The sequence below is a fragment of the Brachyhypopomus gauderio genome, unplaced genomic scaffold, assembly GCF_052324685.1.
Source record: "Brachyhypopomus gauderio isolate BG-103 unplaced genomic scaffold, BGAUD_0.2 sc96, whole genome shotgun sequence".
Taxonomy (NCBI): Eukaryota; Metazoa; Chordata; class Actinopteri; order Gymnotiformes; family Hypopomidae; genus Brachyhypopomus; species Brachyhypopomus gauderio.
Window position 1 is genome coordinate 323,539 of NW_027506917.1, and position 25,296 is coordinate 348,834.

At 40.3% G+C, this 25,296-nt stretch overlaps 1 protein-coding gene and 2 long non-coding RNA genes across 3 annotated transcripts; all 3 read right to left on the bottom strand.

Annotated features, from left to right (window-relative positions):
- Positions 1-935: 935 nt before the first annotated feature.
- Positions 936-7,450, bottom strand: LOC143496548 (serine/threonine-protein kinase pim-2-like). The gene is made up of 9 exons (XM_076992721.1): positions 7,254-7,450; positions 6,583-6,720; positions 3,961-4,134; positions 3,756-3,850; positions 3,358-3,408; positions 2,717-3,092; positions 2,429-2,605; positions 1,987-2,098; positions 936-1,009 (listed from the first exon to the last, which is right to left on the bottom strand). Exons 1-8 carry the CDS (start codon positions 7,339-7,341, stop codon positions 1,992-1,994), a joined length of 1,206 nt encoding a protein of 401 aa, XP_076848836.1. The 5' UTR covers positions 7,342-7,450; the 3' UTR covers positions 936-1,009; positions 1,987-1,991.
- A 2,886-nt stretch (positions 7,451-10,336) lies between these two features.
- LOC143496565 (uncharacterized) lies at positions 10,337-14,477 on the bottom strand. The gene is made up of 8 exons (XR_013125652.1): positions 14,388-14,477; positions 13,985-14,089; positions 13,186-13,483; positions 12,715-12,827; positions 12,502-12,578; positions 12,279-12,390; positions 12,093-12,166; positions 10,337-10,529 (listed from the first exon to the last, which is right to left on the bottom strand). It is a non-coding gene; the product is annotated as an uncharacterized LOC143496565 (long non-coding RNA).
- Positions 14,478-17,866: 3,389 nt separating this feature from the next.
- On the bottom strand, positions 17,867-18,814 carry LOC143496515 (uncharacterized). The gene is made up of 3 exons (XR_013125624.1): positions 18,722-18,814; positions 18,264-18,409; positions 17,867-18,024 (listed from the first exon to the last, which is right to left on the bottom strand). It is a non-coding gene; the product is annotated as an uncharacterized LOC143496515 (long non-coding RNA).
- Positions 18,815-25,296: the final 6,482 nt, after the last annotated feature.

The window sequence follows — 25,296 nt, forward strand, 5'->3', positions numbered from 1 at the left end:
GTTGTGTTTTTGTTAATGACATTGTGTTTTTGTCATTTGTAATTGTGCTTAGTAAGTATCGTTGTGGTTGGCACTTCACGGCCACTGTAATGTACAGACCGGTACACACCGTATATGAAGGGAGAATTGAACCCAAATGCCGTTAGAAACCAATAAGGATGAATGCTTATCACTGGGACTGTGTGTATGAAATAAAACACACGCGAACAAACAGAAAGCACAGCATAAAACCACTATGCATACACACAGTGGCAAAACGAAACTCAAAATGATGTGGAAAACTCAACGCGTAAAAATAAAGCACAACCGTAGAATGGAAAACAACGTGGAATACTCAACATGTGAAAAGGCAAAACTAAACCGTATAGACACGGGAGGAAAATAACAAAGGTAACTAAAAGAACGCGGAAGAAACTCAACACGTAAAATGAAACCAAGGACGCCAGGGGAAGTGACCGGCAACAGGCGAACGCCGCAACAAAACAAAACCCTTCCCAAAATAAAAGAGTAACTGACAGGAAGAGATAAGACTGGAGGAAAACTTGAGATGGGCCAGAAGTGGCGCAGGAGGTAGATACTCGAATAAGTAAAAGTAAAAGGTAGAGAGAGAGAACAAGAGAAAGAGAGTAAGGTGGAGAGAAACATTCACACGGGAACGCACTAGGACTGACTCGGTGCCTCTTATGGAGGTAGAAGGTGTGGCATCCAAGCCAGCCCTGACACAGCCAGCAAGGCATCATTACGGGAGCTAGTGTGTTTGGTACACCTTTACTGCCTCCGTCTGCTGCCCTCAAAACTGAATCTATGGAATAGGGAAAAAAAACCCATTTAGAACTCAGAATAAATAGAGGAACAGTACAGATAGAACAATCCTAAATTGCATTTTTGATTAATAAAGTACTACATATAAGCATATACCACTTAGAGCAGGGGTACTCAACTGGCGGACCGCGGTCCGGATCCGGACCCGAACGCAGTCCTGTCCGGACCCAATCTCATTCCTGATTAACTGGATACGGACCAAAACAAAACCGTAACATTTATTTCAGGGCTATTGAAAAAACACTCCGTCACGAGTGTACGTTTGCCACCCCGCTCAACAACTTACGTTCGCGCCCCCCGTCACGAGTGTACGAGGGTCAGCGCGGCGAAAATAACGTAATCGCTGAGGCTCCGCGTGTGCGCGAGTGCCTCGCGCGCTGTCGGTTCGCGAGGTCGTGCACCTCTCGAATTTTGTAACTTCGCGCCGCGCTTCAGCGCAATGAACAAAGTCACGTTTTCAGGGTTCATACACCTTTATAAGGTGGAGTTCAAGCACTTGTACGTCACTTTCAAGGTCCATTTCAATATTTCCCAGCATGTTAAACATAATTAAGTTAAATATTTATACATATACTCGAAATAATTCGCTTTTTATCACATTATTTAATGGTTGTTTATTTTAAAAACGCCCAATCTTCACGTCTTCACGTTCTCATGTTTCGTCCTGGAATTACAAGAGGCTCGTATTTGTTAACCTAATACAAGAGAACTATTCAGTCAGACATATTTGTTGTGAAACCAAGTAGTTACAATTTCAAGCATTATAAAGTACTTTAACCTAAATTCCAGCACTTTTCAAACCTGAAACACATAGCAACATTAAAATTGGTCAGGTAAATGTCCATTCCACTGTTTTGAGGGGTGTTTCTACCACATATCGTTTCGAACAAAACACCACAACCCCCCCCCCCCGGACCTCAGGTCAAAGGTATCTGCCAAAATTGGCCCGCGGACAAATTTAGTTGAGTACGCCTGACTTAGAGCATTCAATTGTTATATAGTAGCCTACACTATGCCTGACCCAGATTTTTCTGGTCCATAAGCAACAACTTGATAAGCTCATCCAATATTACATTGCACCTTGCTTATTACTCAATATCAGTGGCCCAGACTATGTAATTTGGTGGCTGTCCTCTAGTCTCATGCCCAGTTCCATTTACTAACCTGACTTAGTTCTGAAGGCCTTCTGAAAACCACTGATGTGCCAGAACATCCTCGAGCACAGGACGTTTTTCAGGGTCCTTTTGCAGACACCATGTTAGCAGATGGCGGCAGTCTGTGTGTGTAGCAACGGGATTAGTTGAGAAAGAAAATCAGTTACCATCTGAAACCTCTGATCTGACTGTTCTAATGGCTTATTCAAAGTTTTTAAATGACAGAACTGTACAGAAACCTTCATCACTAACAAAAACTAAAAAGACTGAACAAGTCTTTTTTATAATTTTAAGACGGTTACAAAATGTTGTATTGCCAATTCTCCATTCTTCATTAGTACATTTTATCAATCTGTGGTTGTGTATTACATTACCAGATGAAATAATTACATAAATTATCATTTTGCAATTTAGAATTTCTAGTTATCTTGAAGATGCTTCTGCCTTTTCACCTCTGGATGGGTTTCCCTTGAAGCAGAGGTCTGCCTCAACAATGTCCTCCTCCTTCTCAAAGGGCACATCTCCACAGATAATGCTGTAGAGGAGCACACCCAGACTCCAGATGGTGGCTTGACGGCCCTCATACGTCCTGTCAATCAGCCATTCAGGTGGGCGGTATACCTTGGTGCCTAAGACAACGAGAGAGAATCATCAGTAACAAAATAACAAGTTTATAATAGTCTCTAATTTGATCCCATTTTTTAACTTGAGGTGCACATTTCATTCCTATGGTGAATAACCTTCAAAGCGCCTGTAGGGTTCGGTCTTAAGCAGATCGCCACAACCAAAGTCGATCAACTTGACGTCAAGGGTGTCGGTGTTGACCAGAAGGTTTTCTTCCTTGACGTCTCTATGCAGAACTCCACGGTCACGGCAGTGAAGGACAGCCTGAACCACCTGACGCATGATCAATCGTGCCAGTGGCTCAGGTAGTTGGTATTGGTGCAAGTCCAAGAAATCAAACAGGTCCATGCAGGGGATGGGTCGCTCCAGAATCAAGATGAAGCAGTCGCAATCAAACCATTCTAGCAGCTCCACAATATGCTGACAACGAGGTGGCTTGCACACCATCTCCATTAAAGCCACCTCTAAGGGGAGACTGCGAGTTTCGCCGGGCTAAAATTAGGGAACACATGGTTAGTATGGGTTTGAAGTTTTATAGTGGAATTATGGTTAGCAGGTTAACATGAAAGGGATCTGGATTGGTACCAATCATTAGATGAAACCTGAATCTAAAAGTGAACTGTTTTCCATTCGTGTTGGGAGGAGTCACTGAATGGAAAATTAACAGCTTTGCGTTTATAGTCCCTTTGCAGTTTTACCCATCTAAAAAGTTCCAGACATTGTTGCAATATTACATAAGTAAAGATATTGAACTTACAACAGTGATGAACCGTTCTGTGTGATGCTTCGGCACAAATTTAATGGCGATCTGGTCACATAAAAAACACAGCAAGTGAAGTTGTTTACACAAAACAGTCAGTACATTTAACATATATCTAAGGGCCTGCAGATGGTAGCCACAGCTTCTCAGGTAACTCATAAATCTGGAGTCTGATAAATACTCATCCACAGATTGTCAAGCTTATTACATTGTATAATCAGGATCTTTGTGTTCAAAAAGTGGAAAAAGGTCAAGGCACATTAGATTTGACCACTTGATTGCCATGTGAATAACAAAGGCTCTCTAGGGAAAATAGCTCCTTTCAAAGTTCTAATCACAATCTAAAATAGAAATTAAGTCCCAAAATCATTCTTGTATTGTGTGCTGATGCTCACCTGTTTTCCATCAGCCTTGCGGACTCCTGCATACACTGAGCCGTATCCTCCTGTGCCCAGGAGATCTCCCACAGTGTAGCGTGAATTGAAGCTCACTACATGAAACAAAAACAAGTTACATCATTGTACAACATAAGATTCAGTCAAAATAAATTTCAGCAGGTGTAAAATGCTGGTAGTGTTGAGGGTGCTATTCTAGACAGACCTTTGCACTCCTCCTCTCTCTTCTCTCTCTTCTTCTTCTTTGCCCGCGTCTCCATGGGGTGGGGTGTCAAGTCTTGAGGAGCATCCCCTTTCCTCTTCCTACTCCGCCTCAGAGGTTCCTCTTCTCGCCCTCGCTTTGCAGACAACTTGCAGCTTCTGCTCACCTTGCGCTCAGCTAAAATGAAGAGAACACAATGTTTATGTAACCTTTAAGTAACGTTAGAATTATTTTAACATTAACCAATGGTTGACACATCTGAATTATACAAGTAAAAAAAAAACATATTCCACATTTCAAACAGAATATAATCAAATACAAATAAATTTAATTGAAACAGAAATGCTAGTTGAAATCTTAATCACTGCTGTTTCCCCATGTTTTTCTGCAATAATAATTTTAAATGTGAGCATCCTCTCTTTCTCATCGTCAATCATTTCTAAATCATTTCTTTGAAGAAAATGTAACTCGTGTGCTTGAAGAAAATGTATATGTACTATATGCACTGTAAATACAATTTCATCTTTCTTTGTTTAGACATTAGACTGCAGAAGCCTATGCCAATCTCGCCAGTAAACCACAGAGGGAGTAAATGTAGGCACTCCTTCAATGCTTGCTTTAAAACCATAGGATACATAGGCAGTATCAAAACACAAACTACTGAGAGACAGCAATTTTAGTTGTAATTTTAGAGACCATTTTGTGTTAATGCATCATTTATATTGGGGGTCTTTTATTTTGACATTTGGGGGGTTTGTGTTTTGTGGAGTGGCGAGATTACAGCTCGCGTTGTGTTCGGTGGATTGCTCCTACTTGCGAGGTGGATTAAAAAAAGTTAATAGTCCCATCCGTTGGCTCTAGTGTGGAATTTTGTTGAATAAGGCCTTTGTTCGGAAGCTAGAGTTTATTTTAAACTCCCACGCCTTTCATTACTAACACACCCGATAATTATATCTGAGAATTATATATATGAGCAAATATAGTGTGTGTATCCTTATTTGTAGTAGTAATTCCGATCGCAAGATACATGCAAGGTAGGATGTGTTAGCTCAGTGGAAGTGGAAATTACCCAACACAATTTAGTTTGTATAGGCCATACACGGGCAAACTACGGCCCCTTAGGCTTTTTAATCCAACCTGCCAAACCTGTCTAAATGATAGTAAGAACGTCATTCATTTCCCCTTTTTACCCTTTCATCTGCAATACCATCGTCTCCCCAATAGATGGCGCATTAATCCAGACACATTGACCTCCGTTGGAGTGTAACTTTCCTGCTGCCGTTTTGCCCTTCGGTAAAAATGAGAGGAGCAAAGAAAAGAAAAGAAAAGTGGACACGGAGTGCCGAGTGTCTAAAAAAGAGTGGAAAACAAAATATTTTTTCACGGAGGTCCGGCACAATCAACTGACTGCAATAAAACATTCAAGTCTAGTCTTGCTTGTAAGCTCACATTGTCCTTGCCCACAGAAGTGGGTACAAAGCACAAACTCCTTATATCACACAGACTGCTGCTGCATTGTTTAAAACTGGCCAGGTGATACCCAATACTTAAATAAGCCATGTTACATAGATTACAAAGATTAATAGATATATGCTTTGGCAGCAGTCCAGATGAGATATCAGAAGCCAGCAAAGCAGCATGACAATGTTTTGTTTAGATTGTTTGGGGGTGTACTAAAATAGTGAAAAATGACATCTGTAATCCATATTATCAGTATTACCCGTATTATCAGTATTATACTATGCTGGTATAACAATGATTCGAAGCATTATCACCTTAGACTAAACACACCCACCTAGCAGATAACGAGTGTCACAGTACACCCACACTGTATGTGGGTCGTCAAGGTGCCCACTCTAAAGTGCTCTACTCTACACCAAACATATCACAGCAAAGTAATGAATGGAAAATGAAATACATTCAAATTCATTTGTCTTCCTCTGGTCCATCTGGTTCGTTCATTTGTCTTCCCCTGTTTCTAATAAATACTGTCCACATGTTTCATAATACAAATATGTAGTCATGGTCACTTGGCAGTCATGGCTGAGTTGTTGTTATTCACATTTCCTTATAATACAGCTGACTGTCGAATGTTTAGGAGCAAGGAAATTTCATGACTGGATTTGTTGCACAGGTGGCATATTGTCACAGTTCCACGCTGGAAAGCACTGAGCTCCTGAGAGTGACCCATTCACAAATGTTTGTAAAAACAGTACGCGTGCCTAGTAAAAATATCTTATCAATGTCTATATGAAAGAAGAGGATCTGCCTCAGAACCTCGCCTTGAACATGGGGTTGAGCAAGGTGTCTCTGCCTCTCCATGTCAGTGCCTAAATGCAAAACACCAACCCAGGGCACAGAGGATGCATGAGCGTGTACTGTTAAGATAATCAGGTCTATAAGAAGGGCTACAGTGCCATGTGAATTCATTACAATGTTGAAGACTATGTGATGTCTCATTTTCTGATAAAACTGATGTTTTGCTGGTCAGGTCATGTGCAGAAAGCTGATGGTTCTGCACCTCTGCCAGACCTTACAAACAAATAAATGTTTTTTTTTCTACTTTATCATGCATGGTTGTTTGGTTTGTTGAATATGCATGTAATCTTCAGTGTTACACAGTACCAGTGTGGAGTGGACCTGTGGGCTGGTGGATGTCCCATATAGATGGTCCTTCTACAGGCATGCTAACATGGCTGACATTTGAGGGTCCGGCCGTACTTCCGCCGTGGATCACTGGCTCTTGGGGGTTGTAGGACACACCTGAAAATCCCACAGCAGGTAAAGTGAAACCCCAGCACGCCTCACAGTGAGGCTCAAATGCCTTGTAAGTGTTTCCCAATGAACAAGTAATTATAAGAAGGGCTATGGTGCCATGTGATGTCATTAGAATGTGGGGAGAATGCTTAAGAATTTGTGATGTTAGAAATCTGTTTCTTTTTAAAAATGTTTATTTTTATTTGCTTTATTCATGGCCACATGGACAATGTTAACACATATATGTAACATGGTGGGATTTATGAAAATTGTGCTGAGTCAAAGAAATCAAAGAAATAACCCATGCTCCATTAATTATATTATCCTGTACACATGAAATAAAGAGCTTGACAGTCATCAATAGAATAAATATACATGTTATTTTTCTGAACCTTAGAAACCTACTACATAAATGTGTATATTTAATTTTTTATTATTATGAATAAGCCTATGGAAATCCATACTCATAAGAACTAAATATACTGTCTTACATAGAAGTATAAAATTATGTACAGTATATGGAAATGTATTTTTCTCACCATGAGTGGTACAACCTGGTGTGTCTATGAAGTTGTTTTGTTCCTGCCCAGGCCTTGGCTGGTCAATTCTGCAGGGGTAAAAACTCATTCTCAAGGTGAAAAATAGAAAGGATAGAAAGATAGAAAGATCTACAAAAAATAGAAAGTAAATCAGATCTTATTTGTAAGATTTGTAAGATTTGTAAGGGTTGTAAGTCACAGAGCAAAATCTCATACGATCAGTTCTGAGCTTTTCAGCATCAAAATTGAAATCAAAACATTCCATCTTCCCAACCAAACATTCTAAACCAAACATTCCAAAGTTGAGTAGCACATGTAATATCACAACTTCCAATTTTTTAACCAAAACACCAAATCAGCCAGGCTGCTACAATAACCTGATGCAGCCTGGCTTGTATACACCTTTCATACACCTTTTCCCTGGTCAAAGTCAGGCACTTTCAATGTCTATTTTCTTTCAATTTCTATTTTCAATATTTTCCAGTACCTTACAGCTTAGGTGTAATTACAAATCAGTGATTCTTGAGACAAGGGACAAAACGGGGTTACAAATATACACTGCTCAAAAAAATAAAGGGAACCCTTAAACAACACAATATAATTCCAAGTCAACCACACTTCTGTGAAACCAACCTGTTCAGTTAGGAAGCAACACTGATTGTGAATCAATTTAACCTGCTGTTGTGCAAATGGAATAGACAACAGGTAGAAATGAGAGGCAATTAGCAAGACCCCCCCCCCCCCCCCCCCCCCTATAAAGGAGTGGTTCTGCAGGTGGGGACCACAGACCACTTCTCAGTACCTATGCTTTCTGGATGATGTTTTGGTCACTTTTGAATGTTGGTGGTCCTTTCACACTCGTGGTAGCATGAGACGGACTCTACAACCCACACGAGTGGCTCAGGTAGTGCAGCTCATCCAGGATGGCACATCAATGCGAGCTGTGGCAAGAAGGTTTGCTATGTCTGTCAGCGTAGTGTCCAGAGGCTGGAGGCGCTACCAGGAGACAGGCCAGTACACCAGGAGACGTGGAGGAGGCCGTAGGAGGGCAACAACCCAGCAGCAGGACCGCTACCTCCGCCTTTGTGCAAGCAGGAACAGGAGGAGCACTGCCAGAGCCCTGCAAAATGACCTCCAGCAGGCCACAAATGTGCATGTGTCTGCACAAGCGGTTAGAAACCGACTCCATGAGGATGGTATGAGGGACCGACGTCCACAGATGGGGGGTTGTGCTTACAGCCCAACACCGTGCAGGACGCTTGGCATTTGCCAGAGAACACCAGGATTGGCAAATTCGCCACTGGCACCTTGTGCTCTTCACAGATGAAAACAGGTTCACACTGAGCACGTGACAGACATAACATGAGACGCCGTGGAGAGCGATCTGCTGCCTGCAACATCCTTCAGCATGACCGGTTTGGCAGTGGGTCAGTAATGGTGTGGGGTGGCATTTCATTGGAGGGCCACACAGCCCTCCATGTGCACACCAGAGGTAGCCTGACTGCCATTAGGTACCGAGATGAGATCCTCAGACCCCTTGTGAGACCATATGCTGGTTGGCCCTGGGTTCCTCCTAATGCAGGACAATGTTAGACCTCATGTGGCTGGAGTGTGTCAGCAGTTCCTGCAATGTGAAGGCATTGAAGCTATGGACTGGCCCGCCCGTTCCCCAGACCTGATTGAGCACATCTGGGACATCATGTCTCACTCCATCCACCAACGTCACGTTGCACCACAGACTGTCCAGGAGTTGGCGGATGCTTTAGTCCAGGTCTGGGAGGTGATCCCTCAGGAGACCATCTGCCACTTCATCAGGAGCATGCCCAGGCGTTGTAGGGAGGTCATACAGGCATGTGGAGGCCACACACAATACTGAGCCTCATTTTGACTTGTTTTAAGGACATTACATCAAAAGTTGGATCAGCCTGTAGTGTGTTTTTCCACTTTAATTTTGTGTGTGGCTCCAAATCCCGGCCTCCATTGGTTAATAAATGTGATTTCCATTGATGATTTTTGTGTGATTTTGTTGTCAGCACATTCAACTTTGTACAGAACAAAGTATTCAATGAGAATATTTCATTCATTCAGATCTAGGATGTGTTATTTGAGTGTTCCCTTTATTTTTTTGAGCAGTGTATAATAAGTATGAACTCCTAATAATTATATTATTTCTTTAAGTGATAGAATATTTAAAAGGTAATCACAGTAAATAGTATATGTCTTTTATATCCAGCAGTTTCAAAAACTGAGGAAATAAGGGATGAGGATACAGAGAGAAGGGAAAGTGAGATTGAACAAAGAGAGAACATGGCTAGTGAGGAGAGACAGGGAGAGCTAATACAACCCAGTGAGCCAGCAGCCAGTCAGCATAACCATCAGCCAGAAGCCAGCCAATCAGAGCTATTGAAAAAATTAAAGAGACAAGAAAGAATCATGAGGAAAACAAAGGCAGCACTACAAAAAATAAGGAAGGAAAATGCCACTCTCAAGAGACACTGAAAGTTAGGGACACAAAACTGATCAAAAGATCAAATGAAAGCATTAGGCAGACTAACCACAAAAGGGATGAAATTGAGCAATGAGACAATTAAGAAGGCGTTGAAAATTGGCTTTACTGCTGGTGGGACAGGTTACAAGACCCTGCAGGAACTGCAATTTCCCCTGCCAGGAATAAGAACCCTACAGAGAAGGATGCAATGCGTTAGATTTGAGCCTGGTGTGCTGACAGAGGTGTTTGATTTCCTTAAACTGAAGGTAGATGGGTTGACAGAGATTGAACGGGAATGTGTGTTGACCTTGGATGAAATGGCAATCACACCAAGTGTGGAGTTGCATATGCTTACCGGCAAACTCTACGGTGATGTGACTTTGCCAGGTCACACAGGAGTAGCAACACATGCTTGTGTCTTTATGCTGGCTGGAAGCACAAACACGGTGGAAGCAAGTAGTGGCATATCAAGTAGTGGCGTATCATTTCACTGGCAATACTACCAACAGAGCACAGTACAGGCCAATAATTATTGAATTAATACAAAGGGCAGCATCCATAGGGCTACATGTGTTCAACGTCACCACTGACATGGGTAGCCCTAAGCAGGCCATGTGGAGATCCTTTGGGGTCAACCTCAATAAAACATCTGGGCCACATCCATCAACACCAGACAGACAACTTTATTTCATGCCTGATGTCCAGAGCCGGCCCTGACCAATGTGGTGCCCTAGGCGAGATTTTGGTTGGTGCCCCCTGCATCATCAATCATTGTGTTGATTGTGTCACTATTAAAGAAACAAATAAAAAGCAAATGACTTAAATATTACCATATAACAAGCAATAAATATAAAGGTGTTGCACAAAAAATATTTTAAAACTATTTTACATAACGTAGTGCAGAGAACAACTTTTAAATATTAATAATAAATTTAAAATAAAAATAAAAAAACTACCACCAGTGCAAATCAGGGCAATTTGCCTACTGCAACATTATTATTTCAAAAGTGCATTCGCAATGAACAGAGGGTTAGTATGTATTTATTTTAAGCTAAGCTAATCATAGCACCTCCTAGGATTGGGCAGTATGATGACTCTTTTCACCAAGATCATACAGAGGGGAAAAAGCCACAATGACAATTGAGTGTTGTGAGTCAAGCGAGCTGGTTTCAAAGAAAAACACAACAGCTACAGATTGGCAACATTTTGGATTTGTTTCAAATAAAAAGGAGACCATTGGAGCACGCCCCCACGATTTTAATTCGATAATATGATTGGTTGATAAAACTGCCAATCTATAATAAAAGCTCTCAATGTAAAAGGGCCTTTCTCTCTTTTACCTAGAAACAACGGTGTGAAATATTCTGATTGGTAGATTTTTTATTTCACTGCTGAGGTTGTTTTCCAGCACAAGTACGAAAAGTGGATTTGAAAGCCGATTTATAGGAAAAATACAAATTATTGGTGAAGCGTTATTAACATATATTACATATAATAGATAAAGCATCCTTTTTAAGATCAATTAACCTTCAGAGAAGGCGTTGAAGTCCCTGACGATTCGCCAATGGTATAGTGTTAATTCACCACATATTGCCATTATATTACCTGTTTTTCTGCCTTTTTGAGGTCTTTACAGGGAGATGTCACTCACTCTGTGGTGTACAGAGAAACAGTAACGAGGTGCGCAGAGCGCGCGGGAGGGCGGGTTGGCGCGCGGGTGATAGGTGTCGTGTGTTGTTATTATAAGAATTATTAATTTGACTAATATTATTAAACAATGAAATTATGATTATGTGGACTTTGCTTGTTTTCACATTTATTAATTGTTCATTTGTTAAAAATAAAAACCGCATGCACGCGAGCGCCCCCCTGGACAGCCGGCGCCCCTAGCATTTGCCTATGTCGCCTAATGGAAGGGCCGGCCCAGCTGATGTCCCACATCTGGTAAAGAGCTTAAAACGTGCCCTTGTCCGTGGACATGTGTTCAAAATTCCTGAGGACATTGTAAACAAAGAGAACCTCCTCTCTAATGAGGTTTCAGTGGTCCCTATTAAAGACCTAGTGGCCTTTCAGGAAGGGATGGCATTAAAAATAGCTCCACATCTGTCAGCTGCAGCCATCGAGCCAAGTCACTTTGACAAGATGAAGGTTGGTCCTGCTCTAAATGTATTCAGTAAGGCAACAAGTGCTGGGCTGAAACACATGGTGCAGCAAGAAAAACGCCCTCTGTCCTACACAACTACAGCGTGGCTACTGGAGCAAGTTGATCATTGGTTCAATCAAATGTCATCTCGTCATCCAATTAGGGCCTTGAGCAGACTGAAGATGGAGGAGTAGCAAAAGGCCATCACCTTCCTCCAGGACATTGTCCATCTGTTCCGTGGGATGAAGATTGGTCAGAAGGGACACTGGAAGCCTGTTCAGACTGGGGTGATAATGGCAACAACATCAATTTTAGCCATACGAGAAGAGATGCTGACTAGAGGACACAGGTTTGTGTTAACATCAAGTTTCACACAAGACTGCCTTGAAAATACCTTCAGCTGTGTGAGGTCTAAAAATCCTGTCCCAACTCCAGTGGAATTCCATCGTGCACTGAGGATCATATCTGTGGGACAGTTCCTCACAGCCATCAGGTCTGGGAGCTACCTGGAAAACAACAGTAGCTTTTTGGCAGACTTCTTGGACACAGTGGAGCAAAATGTCATACCATCAGTCAGAGTGGAACAGCTAATGGCGGTCAACAGAGCTGCACCTGACCTCACAAAGAGCGAGAAATGCATTCTCTTCCATCTTGCTGGCTACATCGTCCACAAGGTCATCAGGTTTGCCGGCATCTGTGAAAAATGCAAAATTGCAGCACAGCACAGTGATGACAATCCTGCTGGAGAAAACAGCATCTTATTGAACTTAAAAGAGTTCAAGGCAGGTGCTCTTTGTCATCCTTCCCAAGACGCATATGATTTCATTCACCAAATTGAGGAACTATTTAGGAACAAGACTGGTTCCTGCCTCATGGAACTCCCTGATGCAGTGAGGGTCTTGGAGAAACAAGCTCAGGCACTTTACAGTAAGCTTCCAGCTTGCTGTGGAGTACAAGACAAAATCATGAAAAGATTCATACGGCTAAGGTTGAGAATTGAGGCAGCAACAATACCAAATGACAGAAAGAAGAAACAGTTAAAAGATGGTCATTTTGGAAGCAAGAGCCAATCCAGAAAGTTGAAAAACAACTCCAAGAGCCAAGCTTCAAAATCCGGCAACCCCTAAACAGCTCCAAATGTGCCATCAAGCCCATTAGTCACTCCAACAGAAACATTTGGACTAATCATTGCTCCTACAAATGCTCCAGCCCCCCCAGCCAACATCACTACTCCTACACTCCTACAGCCAACATACGGCAGTGTAATAAACATTGATTTCTTATTGCTATTTGAAACTTACCTTGTTGTGTTTTCAATCTCATCATGGTCAGCACCCAATTATCCCACAGCAGGCAACTAATATACACCAACAAGATAAATTAAATACAACATAAATAATACAATAATAGAATACAAGTCTAGTATGGTTACATATGATTACATATATCATACTGTACTATAACATTTTAGTATGTTGTATTCCTCTTTAGTCTTGTAAGATTCATTGATCAAAAGTGCCACCCTAGTTTCAACTTATCTTGTGTTTTCAATCTCTCTTGATGACCTTCCCTCTCCCTTTGCCATCAATCCAAAGTCTGCTGAGCATAATACAGATAATAGTCAACAGAATAACAAAACCTACAAACACTTGATCTATAAATTACTGTTGTGTACTATTTAGAAGTCTTAAATATGCATTCTAATCAATATCAGCAGTGATGTATCACAAGAACGGCTCTCCTACTTATTGTGCGTTAGCTTAACGTTAGCTGGTACTCCAAAATGGATATCCTCATTTCAGCTGCTCGACCCAACACACTCTACAATCACACTCAAATGTTATATTTAACCAATACTTAGCTGCCCCGCAAAAACATTGCGTTTAGGTGAAATGGCATTAAGAGTGGAATTTACAATTAATAGGCTGTCAGTGGTTAATGTGAAATCTCGCTAACCGTATTCACGTTGCCTTAGCATACATTTAGTTCCCTAAATCTGCTTATTAAGAGGTGGATAATTCACTAAAATATTTTAATGCACATGTTAATTTGATTCTGATGTCCTTATAATACACAATCTGATTTTTTAAGCGTACTAACCTGTAAAAGTGTATCACAGATGGTCCACTGCTCCAGTTTGACTGCGCTGCTCGTATTTGCTGCTAACTTCCGGGAACTATTGACAGGCTCCACGATCCGCCATTGCTGTAAAAAAAACTGCTCTAAAAAACTACCCCAAATATGTTTTGAACTACAAATGAATTAAAAAATTTAAATTTTCTAGTGGTATTTCTAGCTACAAATGGGGACATCTCCTGGGCATATTTCTGTGCCTTTAGCCCCCGTTTGTGCTTGGCAGATTGTTCGTGCTGACGGACATCGTTCCTTCCCCCATGAGAGACACTAAAATCACAGCTACATATCTTACAGAATGAGTAGCTATGCCCCTTCATGCTCCTCTTTAGGAAAGTAAATTCCCTGTCCCATTCGTCAAGGTACTCACACGTACGCTTAGCTTTTTAGGCAGGACTGCCTTCTCTCGTTAAACCCATCTTTGATTTGTTGTTCCAGGTCTGCTCCCAATGTCGACACTAAGAGAGAGAGGAGAAAAAGACAGGAGAAAATGATTATTATGAGTATTGATGTGATATGAATTTGAACTTGTTGCACAGCCTTGGTTGTTTTTTATATGTGTAATGAGTGTATACATATCCAGTAAGTGTTCTCTAATACTGTGTATTCACCCACTATGGGATATGTATATGGGTAGACAAAACTGAGTTGTCATGCGTGAGGAGTAAACTCACATCACTCTGCAGGCACATTTTGAGGCAGAGCAGTTCATCAGAACCAAACAGGGCAAGACCAGGCTGAGAGCAGATGCTGTTCCCACCATTTTTGTGCATCGCCCCGCACTCAGAAAGAGGAAGCCCCCTGCACTACGATGCACCACTGGACCTGTAAAGACAGGGCCCACAGCTGCTGATCATAGCTATAGTGTTAGAAGTGACCCAGGTATAATAAGTATGAACTCCTAATAATTATATTATTTCTTTAAGTGATAGAATATTTAAAAGGTAATCACACTAAATAGTATATGTCTTTTATATCCAGCAGTTTCAAAAACTGAGGAAATAAGGGATGAGGATACAGAGAGAAGGGAAAGTGAGATTGAACAAAGAGAGAACATGGCTAGTGAGGAGAGACAGGGAGAGCTAATACAACCCAGTGAGCCAGCAGCCAGTCAGCATAACCATCAGCCAGAAGCCAGCCAATCAGAGCTATTGAAAAAATTAAAGAGACAAGAAAGAATCATGAGGAAAACAAAGGCAGCACTACAAAAAATAAGGAAGGAAAATGCCACTCTCAAGAGACACTGAAAGTTAGGGACACAAAACTTAAGAAAACGTTTTCAAAAGATCAAATGAAAGCATTAGGCAGACTAACCACAAAAGGGATGAAATAGAGCAATGAGACAATTAAGAAGGCGTTGAAAATTGGCTTTACTGCTGGTGGGACAGGTTACAAGACCCTGCAGGAACTGCAAATTCCCCTGCCAGGAATAAGAACCCTACAGAGAAGGATACAATGCGTTAGATTTGAGCCTGGTGTGCTGACAGAGGTGTTTGATTTCCTTAAACTGAAGGTAGATGGGTTGACAGAGATTGAACGGGAATGTGTGTTGACCTTGGATGAAATGGCAATCACACCAAGTGTGGAGTTGCATATGCTTACCGGCAAACTCTACGGTGATGTGACTTTGCCAGGTCACACAGGAGTAGCATGCTTGTGTCTTTATGCTGGCTGGAAACACAAACACGGTGGAAGCAAGTAGTGGCATATCATTTCACTGGCAATACTACCAACGGAGCACAGTACACTAAAAAAAAAATCGTAAAAAAACGGTAAACGACTGGCAGCAGCGGCTGCCAAACAAAAACTTTAATTTTAAAGTAAAAAACCCTGATTTAAATTAAGTGGAAGAACAATAAATTTACAGAAAAATTCATTAAACATTCTGCAGAAATACCGTTATTTTACAGATTTTTCCTGGATTATTATGATTTAGCACTTTTAATAAAGTGACAGCACTAATATTTTTGCAGAGAAATATTGTTATTTTACAACTTTTCCCTGAATTATTACAATTAAGCACTTTCAATAAAGTGACAGTACTAAAAGTTTTGCAGAGAAATACCTTTATTTTACAACTTTTCCCTAAATTATTACAATTAAACACTTTCAATAAAGTGACAGCACTAATAGTTTTGCAGAGAAATACCTTTATTTTACAACTTTTCCCTGAATTAGTACAATTAAGCACTTTCAATAAAGTGACAGCACAAAAAGTTCTGCAGAGAAGTACCGTAATTTTACAGATTTTTCCTGTCCATATTCATCGTGACTTCCAGGACAAACTCAAATGTGGAATGCAAACTGCAAAGTTATTTTATACAAATGAAAAAGTATATTATACCAATGTTGAGCACCTCAATGTCCTCTATCATCACTTTTAATCATTTAAATCCCCAGGACTGTACTCAGTGTCTTTCTCCATCACCAATATCAGTAGCCTGAACACAACTACAAACACATAACACTGATGTGACATGAAAGATACACTCCTTCTCATTTACATGTAGGACATTTAGCAGACACTCTTATCCAGAGCGCCTTACGAAGTGCTTTGCCATCTGTTCACAGAATTAATTCTAAATAGTACATAGATAGGTCAGAATTCAAGATACCCTCGAACCAGAATACTACTAAACTACAGAAATCAATGCAAATACCTAGAAGTACACAAAAACATAGGCTGAATATTGCTAAACTACAGAAATTAAAATGGATACCTACAAGAAATGCAAACTCACATAGGTACTATATCATACAACGGAAACAACTATGACAAGTGCTAGAGATTTAGTCTGTTCTACAGATGAGTCTTCAGTCATTTGAAGACTGCTAAGGACTCTGCAGTCTGGACAGTCAATGGAAGCTCATTCCACTATCTCGGAGCCAGGACAGGTCTTGAAGTTTGTTTTCCGTGAGACTTTAAGCATGGCGTTTTAAGCCAAGCCGTACTTGAGGTTCAAAGTACTCAAGGTTTGGATGGGGCTTTGACCATGGCCATCATGTAGGGAGGGGTTGGTCCATTTTTGGCTTTGCAAGCAAGCATCGAGGTTTTAGATCTGATGTATGCAGCTACTGGAAGGCAGTAAAGAGAATGCAGCACTGGAGTGACATGTGAACTTGGGGAGATTGAAGACCAGTCATGCTGCTGCATTCTGGATCAGTTTGTAGAGGTCTGATGACCCATAGAGAAAGATCCGTAAGTAAGCAGTTGCAGTAGTCCAGCTTTGAGATGATGAGAGACTGTAAAAGCACCTGGGTAGCTCCCTGTGAAAGAAAGGGTTGTATTCTCCGTATGTTGCAGAGAAGAAATCTGCAGGATCTGGTCATTGGCCTCTCAGGAGTGAAAAGCTGAAGTCTGCCTGTTAAAAAGTTGCAGACAAAATCCAAAGTTAGCTGCTGTTAATTTTGTGCCAATAACATAACAAATATTATAGTACAAATATATAGCAAAGCCATTTCAAAAAGGGATCACACTTCTGTGTTATGTTGAATCATGACAATGATAGCACTTAATCTTGGAAAACACATAAACAGTGAAGAGGGATTCAGGAGGTGGCAGATCCTGAAGATCCAGTGTAGTGATGCAGCAGGGAGAGCCACTCACCTCAACATAATGGCCAGATTGATTTGTACTGTGAGCTAGGCTGTGATGCTCCTGCTCTGGGCTGTGTTGCGCTCCTGCTCTGGGCTGTGTTGCGCTCCTGCTCTGGGCTGTGTTGCGCTGTAGCTCTGTACAGTAAACAAAATGTAGGCCAAACTTGGTGCATATAATTTTTTTGCTTTACATATTTAACATATGAGAAAAGCATATTTATTCCCTAAGGGTAAAAATGCAATGGACAAAATCTTCACAATGATCCCAATAATGGTGTTTTAATTTTTTACACAAACCATACCTGGTCTCCTTCACCCTTTCTTTCTTCAGTGCAGATCTGCATTAGCTTAACTGAGAAGTGGTCCAGCAGCAACATGAATTTTAATTGCATAGGATTTCCTCCATTAATCTGGAAAGGTTTCGACAAAAAAAATGCTGCAGTTTTAAGTCTATTCATATTCATTACATATTGTAACGGTGTTGAGTCAGAAGGACCAGAATGAATCATGACACCAATGTTAGCGAACTGTTATTTTATAAGCAACACGCTAAAAGCATAAACAAGTGCCAAATACACTGATTCTAATGGGAAAAGGGAGGGGGAACACTAACACATACAACACACATCCAGGGAAACAGGGAACTCACCGCGGGTCCTGCTGGGAGGCCTGTAGACTCCACCCCTCGTCGCTGCCCATTGGCGGACGGTACAATATTCAGCCACGCAGAACGTGATGGAGGCGGATTTTTTAAACCCCATTAATGTCTGCCACTCAAAATACAGATCCAGAGTGCTAAAAATGTAGAAATTACGTCCGATGAGACCGAGACCGAATTTGAGGAACTAGCTGTCGCTAGATTTAGTTATGTTCAATGAACCTTATAACAAAGACTTGATTACCGCATAGAGCATTATTTAACCCATTATGTATTTAACAGTGACCGAATTAAAGTATTTTAAAGCATCGGAAAATATTAGATATTAATATTTTATTGTTTTCATCTTTATCAAATGAAACATTCACGTGAAATGTGTTTTTAAACTGGGCTAACTAGCTAGTTAACTAGCTAACGTTGGCTTACATAAAGTAAGGACGTTTTCTTACCTGATGTCACCAATAATGCTTCACTTAAATTTTCTTCCTCTGTGCCCCGTTTCCATCTTATTTTGTTGAATCATCCAACGATAATCCGCTCAAAATAATAATTTGGCAGGTAGATGTAAAATAATCCAGGTAGCCAGCTAGCCACCACAGCTCGTAGGCTGACCATCAGCACACACTGAAATTTTCAAACATGACCTGAGAGGCGCAAACAGTTGTCATTGGCCAGTTTCCTGAATGACAGTCAGATTAACCAATTATGGTTAAAAGCAATGAGCTCAAATCACGTTTATTCCCCTAGCCTAGAGATAACATTTATATTTAAGTGGTTGTTCAACTTGTGTTTTTATTCCAGTGTGTAACTATAGGCACACACATTTTTAAGTTTAAAAGCCTGTTCCATTACAATGTACGTCTACCAGTATATCAGTTCATCTGTCTCTCAGTGTGTTACAGGTTATTTCCTTGGTTATGTTCAAGTATAGACCCAGTGTTTAGAAATGTTTCTTTTAAAAGTCCAGCGCCCAAACAAACTGCCATTTTCTATTGCCATTGACTGCACAAGAACTAAAATGAGAACAGACATCAATAGAGATGGAACAATCAACAGAAATCTCCTACAGCCATTACTACAGTTACATACTTTAGATATGCCAATGTAAAAATCTAATGTCTGAACTGACATTAGGAAGTCACTCTTCATTCTGTAGGCATCATAAAAATGAGCATTTTCAACTGCAGAAATTATTTTCAATTACCATCACGTTCTGTGGCAAATTAATATGTCCGAACCTATATATTTTGTTCATTTTTCTCCTGAACATCAATGGATCCTCTGAATTACGAGGACGCCTAACAATCAAAATACGAGTATTGATACATGTAAGCCACATTCATTTCTGACATTGAAAATCATGTTTAAACCAGCAGTGCCAAAAGACATAAGATTTTGATTAAAATGACAGAGAAAAAAACGTTTTAGTTCTTACAGACATAAACCTTTATATAATCAACCGAATGTTTAATTGCAGATAATTGCTGTAATTATACATGAATCTGTATATAATTTAAGAAAGCAGAAAAATACCGTATAAATAATACTGTATTATTTCCGTAAAAAAACGAGAAAAGCATGTAACTTGTAATTATTGTCATAATACTTAAAATAAAAGACATTTTGTCAAATTACAAATGTCTGTAATTTTACAAAGTTTTGCATACAATTGGAAAAAATGTTAAAATACATTAAATATTTACAGTTATTTTACATAAAATTAGGATTTTTTTTTTTTACAGTGTAAGCTCAATAATTTCTAATTGTTTTAAACCTCGCAAAAACATGGACGGATTGTCCTGAGAGACAGACTGCATTAAATATCCTGCCAGCAGCAGAAACTAGAAAGGGCTCTTTAAATTGAGAGCGATGTACGGTGAGTTAATGAAGCTACTGTACCCCTGCTGTGCGTAAATGCGCACATTGCTCCTCCAAACTTTCCATGTTTTTTTTTCATAACACAGTAGAGAAACTGCCAACCTCTGAGCAGTAGCCGTTCGTCCTTCTGTTGACTGCTTGCTAGCATGGTCTGCATGCATCGTAGCAAAGTGACGGCTGATTTCGTACTCTTTGAAAACTGCAACCGTTTCTTGGCATATCACACATACAGCCGTTGATCAAAGCTCAGTGAGAAAAATATTTTGTTGTCCACTCAACACACTTTTTAAGCACTCGGCACTCAGTTCCCACTTTCTTTTCTTTAGTCCACTCATTTTTACCTTTAAAAAGCCTAACGGGCCTTATGGTACGTGTACGTTCCGTCCAAAGCATTTTTGTTTTTTTAATCAAGTATTTGGAGAGCGCGAGCTGACTGGATTTTATTGTTTTTTTTCCTTCACTTTGCCGTGTGTTATATTTGCAAAACGACACATTATATTTCCAGAATTATTTTCTGTATGAAAAATAAAATAATAAAATAAAGCCTTAATAGAGAATTTAAAAACGAACTGATAGTGAAAATGATTCCCAAAAGTTTTTACATAAACCGGATGTAAAAAAGGGACATCTTATTTTTAATAGTTGCATACTTTTTGTTGCAAAGCTAAAATATCAACGAAAATCCAGTAGGCCCTACTCCAAAATCGCGACTAAGGCTTTTAAATACTTTTTAAGGGCCTTCATTTTTCCAATATTGATTTATCAACTTATAGTACTTTTTAAGACCCGGCGGACACCCTGTACAACCACAAAATAAAAACTACAATGGTGATGACACTTACATCAATTTTAGACACTTTTACTTTCTGTGATTTAAAGATTTGATTTTAAAGATTTGACCAACTTTATTTGGTTTAGAAGTGGTTTGTATGTCAAATTATTTTACGTTAATTCTATTTTAGTTTATTATAAATCTTGGTTGCCTAATTGTCACACTGATATAACAAAGTTGGGGATTCACCTCACCTTGTCAGTGATGCTAGTGAAATGCCAAATTATCCCCTTGAAAATTATAACCCTTGCAAATATAAATATATCTAGCTTTGGGATTATTAATAAGGCTAAATCGAGGTTAATGGTTATTGTAACTCTGTTAGTCCTCGACGACGTCTTGATGCTGATTCTAAATCAATATAACTATATAAAACACAAATATGGAATGGCGCTTTTAATTAATAGCGGTCCTTAAACTGTGGTGGTATAACGTTATATGCCATATCATATAACATAGGTAAATGACGGACGTGGTATGTTCGAGATTATGAAAACTGCCCAGTCGCCTACTGAAAGAACGCACTGCTTTAAGATTTGAGCAGAACGTAATGCATTGAAATCTAGTGCCTACTGCACGGCATTTCGGACGGAGCCACGGATCCTCCAACGTTAGAGCCTTAATATGAGGTTATCCGAATTGAGCATTTGGAACAGGTGAAGTGCACAGGTTTCTCCATGTAATCTGTCTGCGCAGTCCAAATACGATGTTAACGCAGTCTAGAACCGATATAGACCATAAAATCTACAGTATTAATGCTGGAAGCATGTTTGGACTAACATATGTTTGAACTTTACTGACCTTTTATTTGAAACTTGGAGGGACTTCTGAGATTTTGCCTCTGTGATTTGTTGAAGCTCTTTGGGTATGTCCCCTTTATCAGAAACAGGTATCGTGTCCCACTTCTCCTCAATTGCACGTTTAACTGAGTATCGCAGAAATGACTGCGATGAGTGCAAGCGTCATTAACATTTCATGGTTATTTACTTGTATTTAATAAAATTGATTCAAAATGTAAAATAGCCCAACTGAACGAACGTCGAAGTGCTATTTTCAAGGTCAGTCAACTAAAACCATTTAGGATGGAATGATAAAAGAGAGCACAGTTATTTGCTGGCAAGGATAAAACAAACTGACTAGCAGACATTTGGAACCTCCACGTATTAGAAACAAAGCAGTAGTGATATTTCTCAGGTCTTTCCGAGGATATTCACAAAAATATTTAATAATTGTTGACAAAAAAGTAAATTGGCAAAATAAATGGACAGTCATTGTGAATTCAAGAGAAAAAAATGCTGACAACGCAAAATTATAGGTGTACGTTGTACACTGACATGAAAATACCTAAGTAGGACATTCGATGGGTAGCACAGATTTTTATAACACCGGAGTGGATCTGATACATGTCCAGGGCCAGAGTGGGTGTGATAAATGTCCCAGCCCAAACTACTGAGATTAACATGGGCCAGCCCAATGTGATTTGCACTTGAAGACTCGGCCAATTAGTAGTTTTAGTTATTATCTAACTGTCACTATGACAACACGGCCAATTAGTAGTTTTAGTTATTATCTAACTGCGTCCCTACGACAACACGGCATATGAAGTCACAATGCAGGAGACCTATAAAAGTCGCCACAGACAGTGTTTAATTTAACCACAGATGGTTTGATCGTCACCGAGGTTGAAGTAGCGACTACAGCGGTTCAGCGATATCTTGTGCGACTATTCCAAGTGATCATCAACAAATCAACAAATGATGAGGGTAAGTTCATGTTCCTTTGAGCTTTTTCCATAATCTCACTTTAGTCCGAGTAAGTTCGAGAGAGCCGCTTCTCAGTTTATTTATTGAAAATGACATTCCTCGTCGAGACAGTTCTCTAAAGTTGCTTTGTAGCAACAGTGATTGTAGAATATTGCACAAAAATAGAACTAAATTGCTTTCGACCACAAATGGCGACTCACATTAACATTAATTATCCGGTTACATCCCAGTTACTTCATTTTACGGCCTCTTATCACATTTAAGATGTGTAACCAATTAATATTGGTTATTAACCATCTGAGGTCATTAAGATAGATTAATATTCTCTCATTGAGAGTCCAGCGGTGTTGAGAAAAAAAATCAAATTATGAAATGTTCGTATTCCCCCTATCCTGTCTGCGCGTATGTCCGCAGCCTGTATTTTCACAGAAACGTGTTTAATGCATAATGTAGCTTACTTTATAATTATTTCACTCGCCACTGGCGACAGCATTATTTTTTTATGGGTAAGGATTTTTTGTAATTGGAAAAATATCCATCCTTTTCTTTTGAGTTTGTATTTTAAAAGTTAAACGATAGACTCCAGCTCCCGCTCACGTGTTCGTCTCTGCCCATCAACAAATGCAGGAATCCGATCACCAGCATGACTCGCAAAACGGAGCTGAAACTTTAGCACTAAGCGTTGAAAATGGCCAAGCGAAAAATATCGCATTTTTTCCCACACAGTCTACATCTCTGTCGGACCCAAAGAGGACACACTTCTTTATAACTGTACATAATTTTAAGTTAATTTTAATGGGATCAAAAGTCACTCGTATGCATACTAGGAAACTTCAGTAAAGTTTGTTTCACGTTCGAATATTCGGAATTCTTTCTTCAATAACTAAGACAGTATTAGCAAAAGTGCTATAATAAAATTATTGTTTCTGGCAACCAAGATAAACATCTACAACTTTGTTTACGTCAGGAATAGACGTATTTTAAATGTGCAACTTTCACCACTGCAACGTCTAAGGCACCGTCTACAAATGACCTTAACACAGACGCAAGTGGCGGTCGTGAAGGCCCCAGAGCACTACATACTGTTTTTTGTAATAATTTCAATAGCTTATAAACGGTCCTTCATAAGACCACCAAACAAGTTGTATTACATAAAGTGCATGGTGTACGGCAACTGACAACTTTTTTTAAAAAGTGGGTCGCGACTTAATGACAATGGGGGGGGGGGGGGGGGGGGGGGGGGGAGTGGGTCCCGGGCTGAGACCAGTTGAGAACCCCTGCGATAGTCATCATGAAACTCATTTTTTCTTCTTTTTCTCTACTACAGTCTAAGAAAGCTGGGCCAGCAGAAGAGCTTCCTGAGGGCTGTGATGTGTCGGCCCCCAGCGTGAAAAACAAGCAGGCAAAGAAAGACCGTAGCAGATGGTTTTCAGGTGAGATTTAGCGTGATTACATGTTACCAAAACGTGATGCATTATGAGGTTATTTATTCATAACTATAATTTTCCACAATTTATGTTTTTAGTGACATTTGCTTATGTGCATCATTAGTCTCTGCCTCATAGATGCTTAAAGTAAATGTTTCTTTCACCACAGCTATTTGCTGTACTAGAGTGGAGGAGGCAGTGATTGAGGATCTCAACACTCCTCCATGTGGGAAAAGTGGTGGAGTCGTATCCACCTCTGGGATTAATCCAGCTGTTCTAACTGAAGAGCTGAGGAATACACTGCCAAGCAATGTGAGTACGAATCTCTGTATCTCTGTCTTCCTATCTGCCTGTGTGTCTGAGTTACCATAGCAACATGAGCCTTTGGCCATGTCTGGTCAGACCTTCACAACAGTAGATGTTCTTTACATTAGCATTTTACTTCTTAAAGAAATAATCAGCTTAAGGTTAAAAAAAGTAATAATTAAAAATCATTAAGCTTTTGGATACTGATGAACTTTTTACACTTTCCTTTAACCTAACTAGATGAAAATGGAGGATTTGATTGAAGTGCTGGAAAAAATCTCAGCATGGGTCAAAGTGGCAGTGAAGGAGGTGGTTGCTCAGGACCTCATCCCTATAGTGAGGAACCTGATGCTGGAAAGGATTGCGGCTCTGGACCGAGTAAAGGCACAAATGAGCTGCAGGGAGACTCGGTCAGTGCTGTCTGACCTTTCTGAGGAGGCACTCCAGTCGGGCATCGTGAGGAGATTTGTGAAGACTGCTTCAGAAACTTTTCTCCAAGAACGCCTTGGGTTGACATCCTGGACCAAGCCTGACACTGATCACTACGGTTCTAGAAGCGCATCTGTGACGGAGGCTGACGTGGAAGTGAAGCTGTCACTACAGAGATGCTGCTCTGAGCTGTCAGCTCTGATTGCCCTCACTCTGTTCGGTGATGTCGCTGGCATCACCATCTCTCGGACAGAACAGGACCATACAGGCTCCGCTCTGCAGAGTGCAGCACAGACAGTGGACGTGGGGCTGGAGAAGAAATCTTGGTGGTTCAGGTTTCCAAGATTTCTGAAGCGGAGATTCAAGGTATCTGTTTTTAAAATGTATTT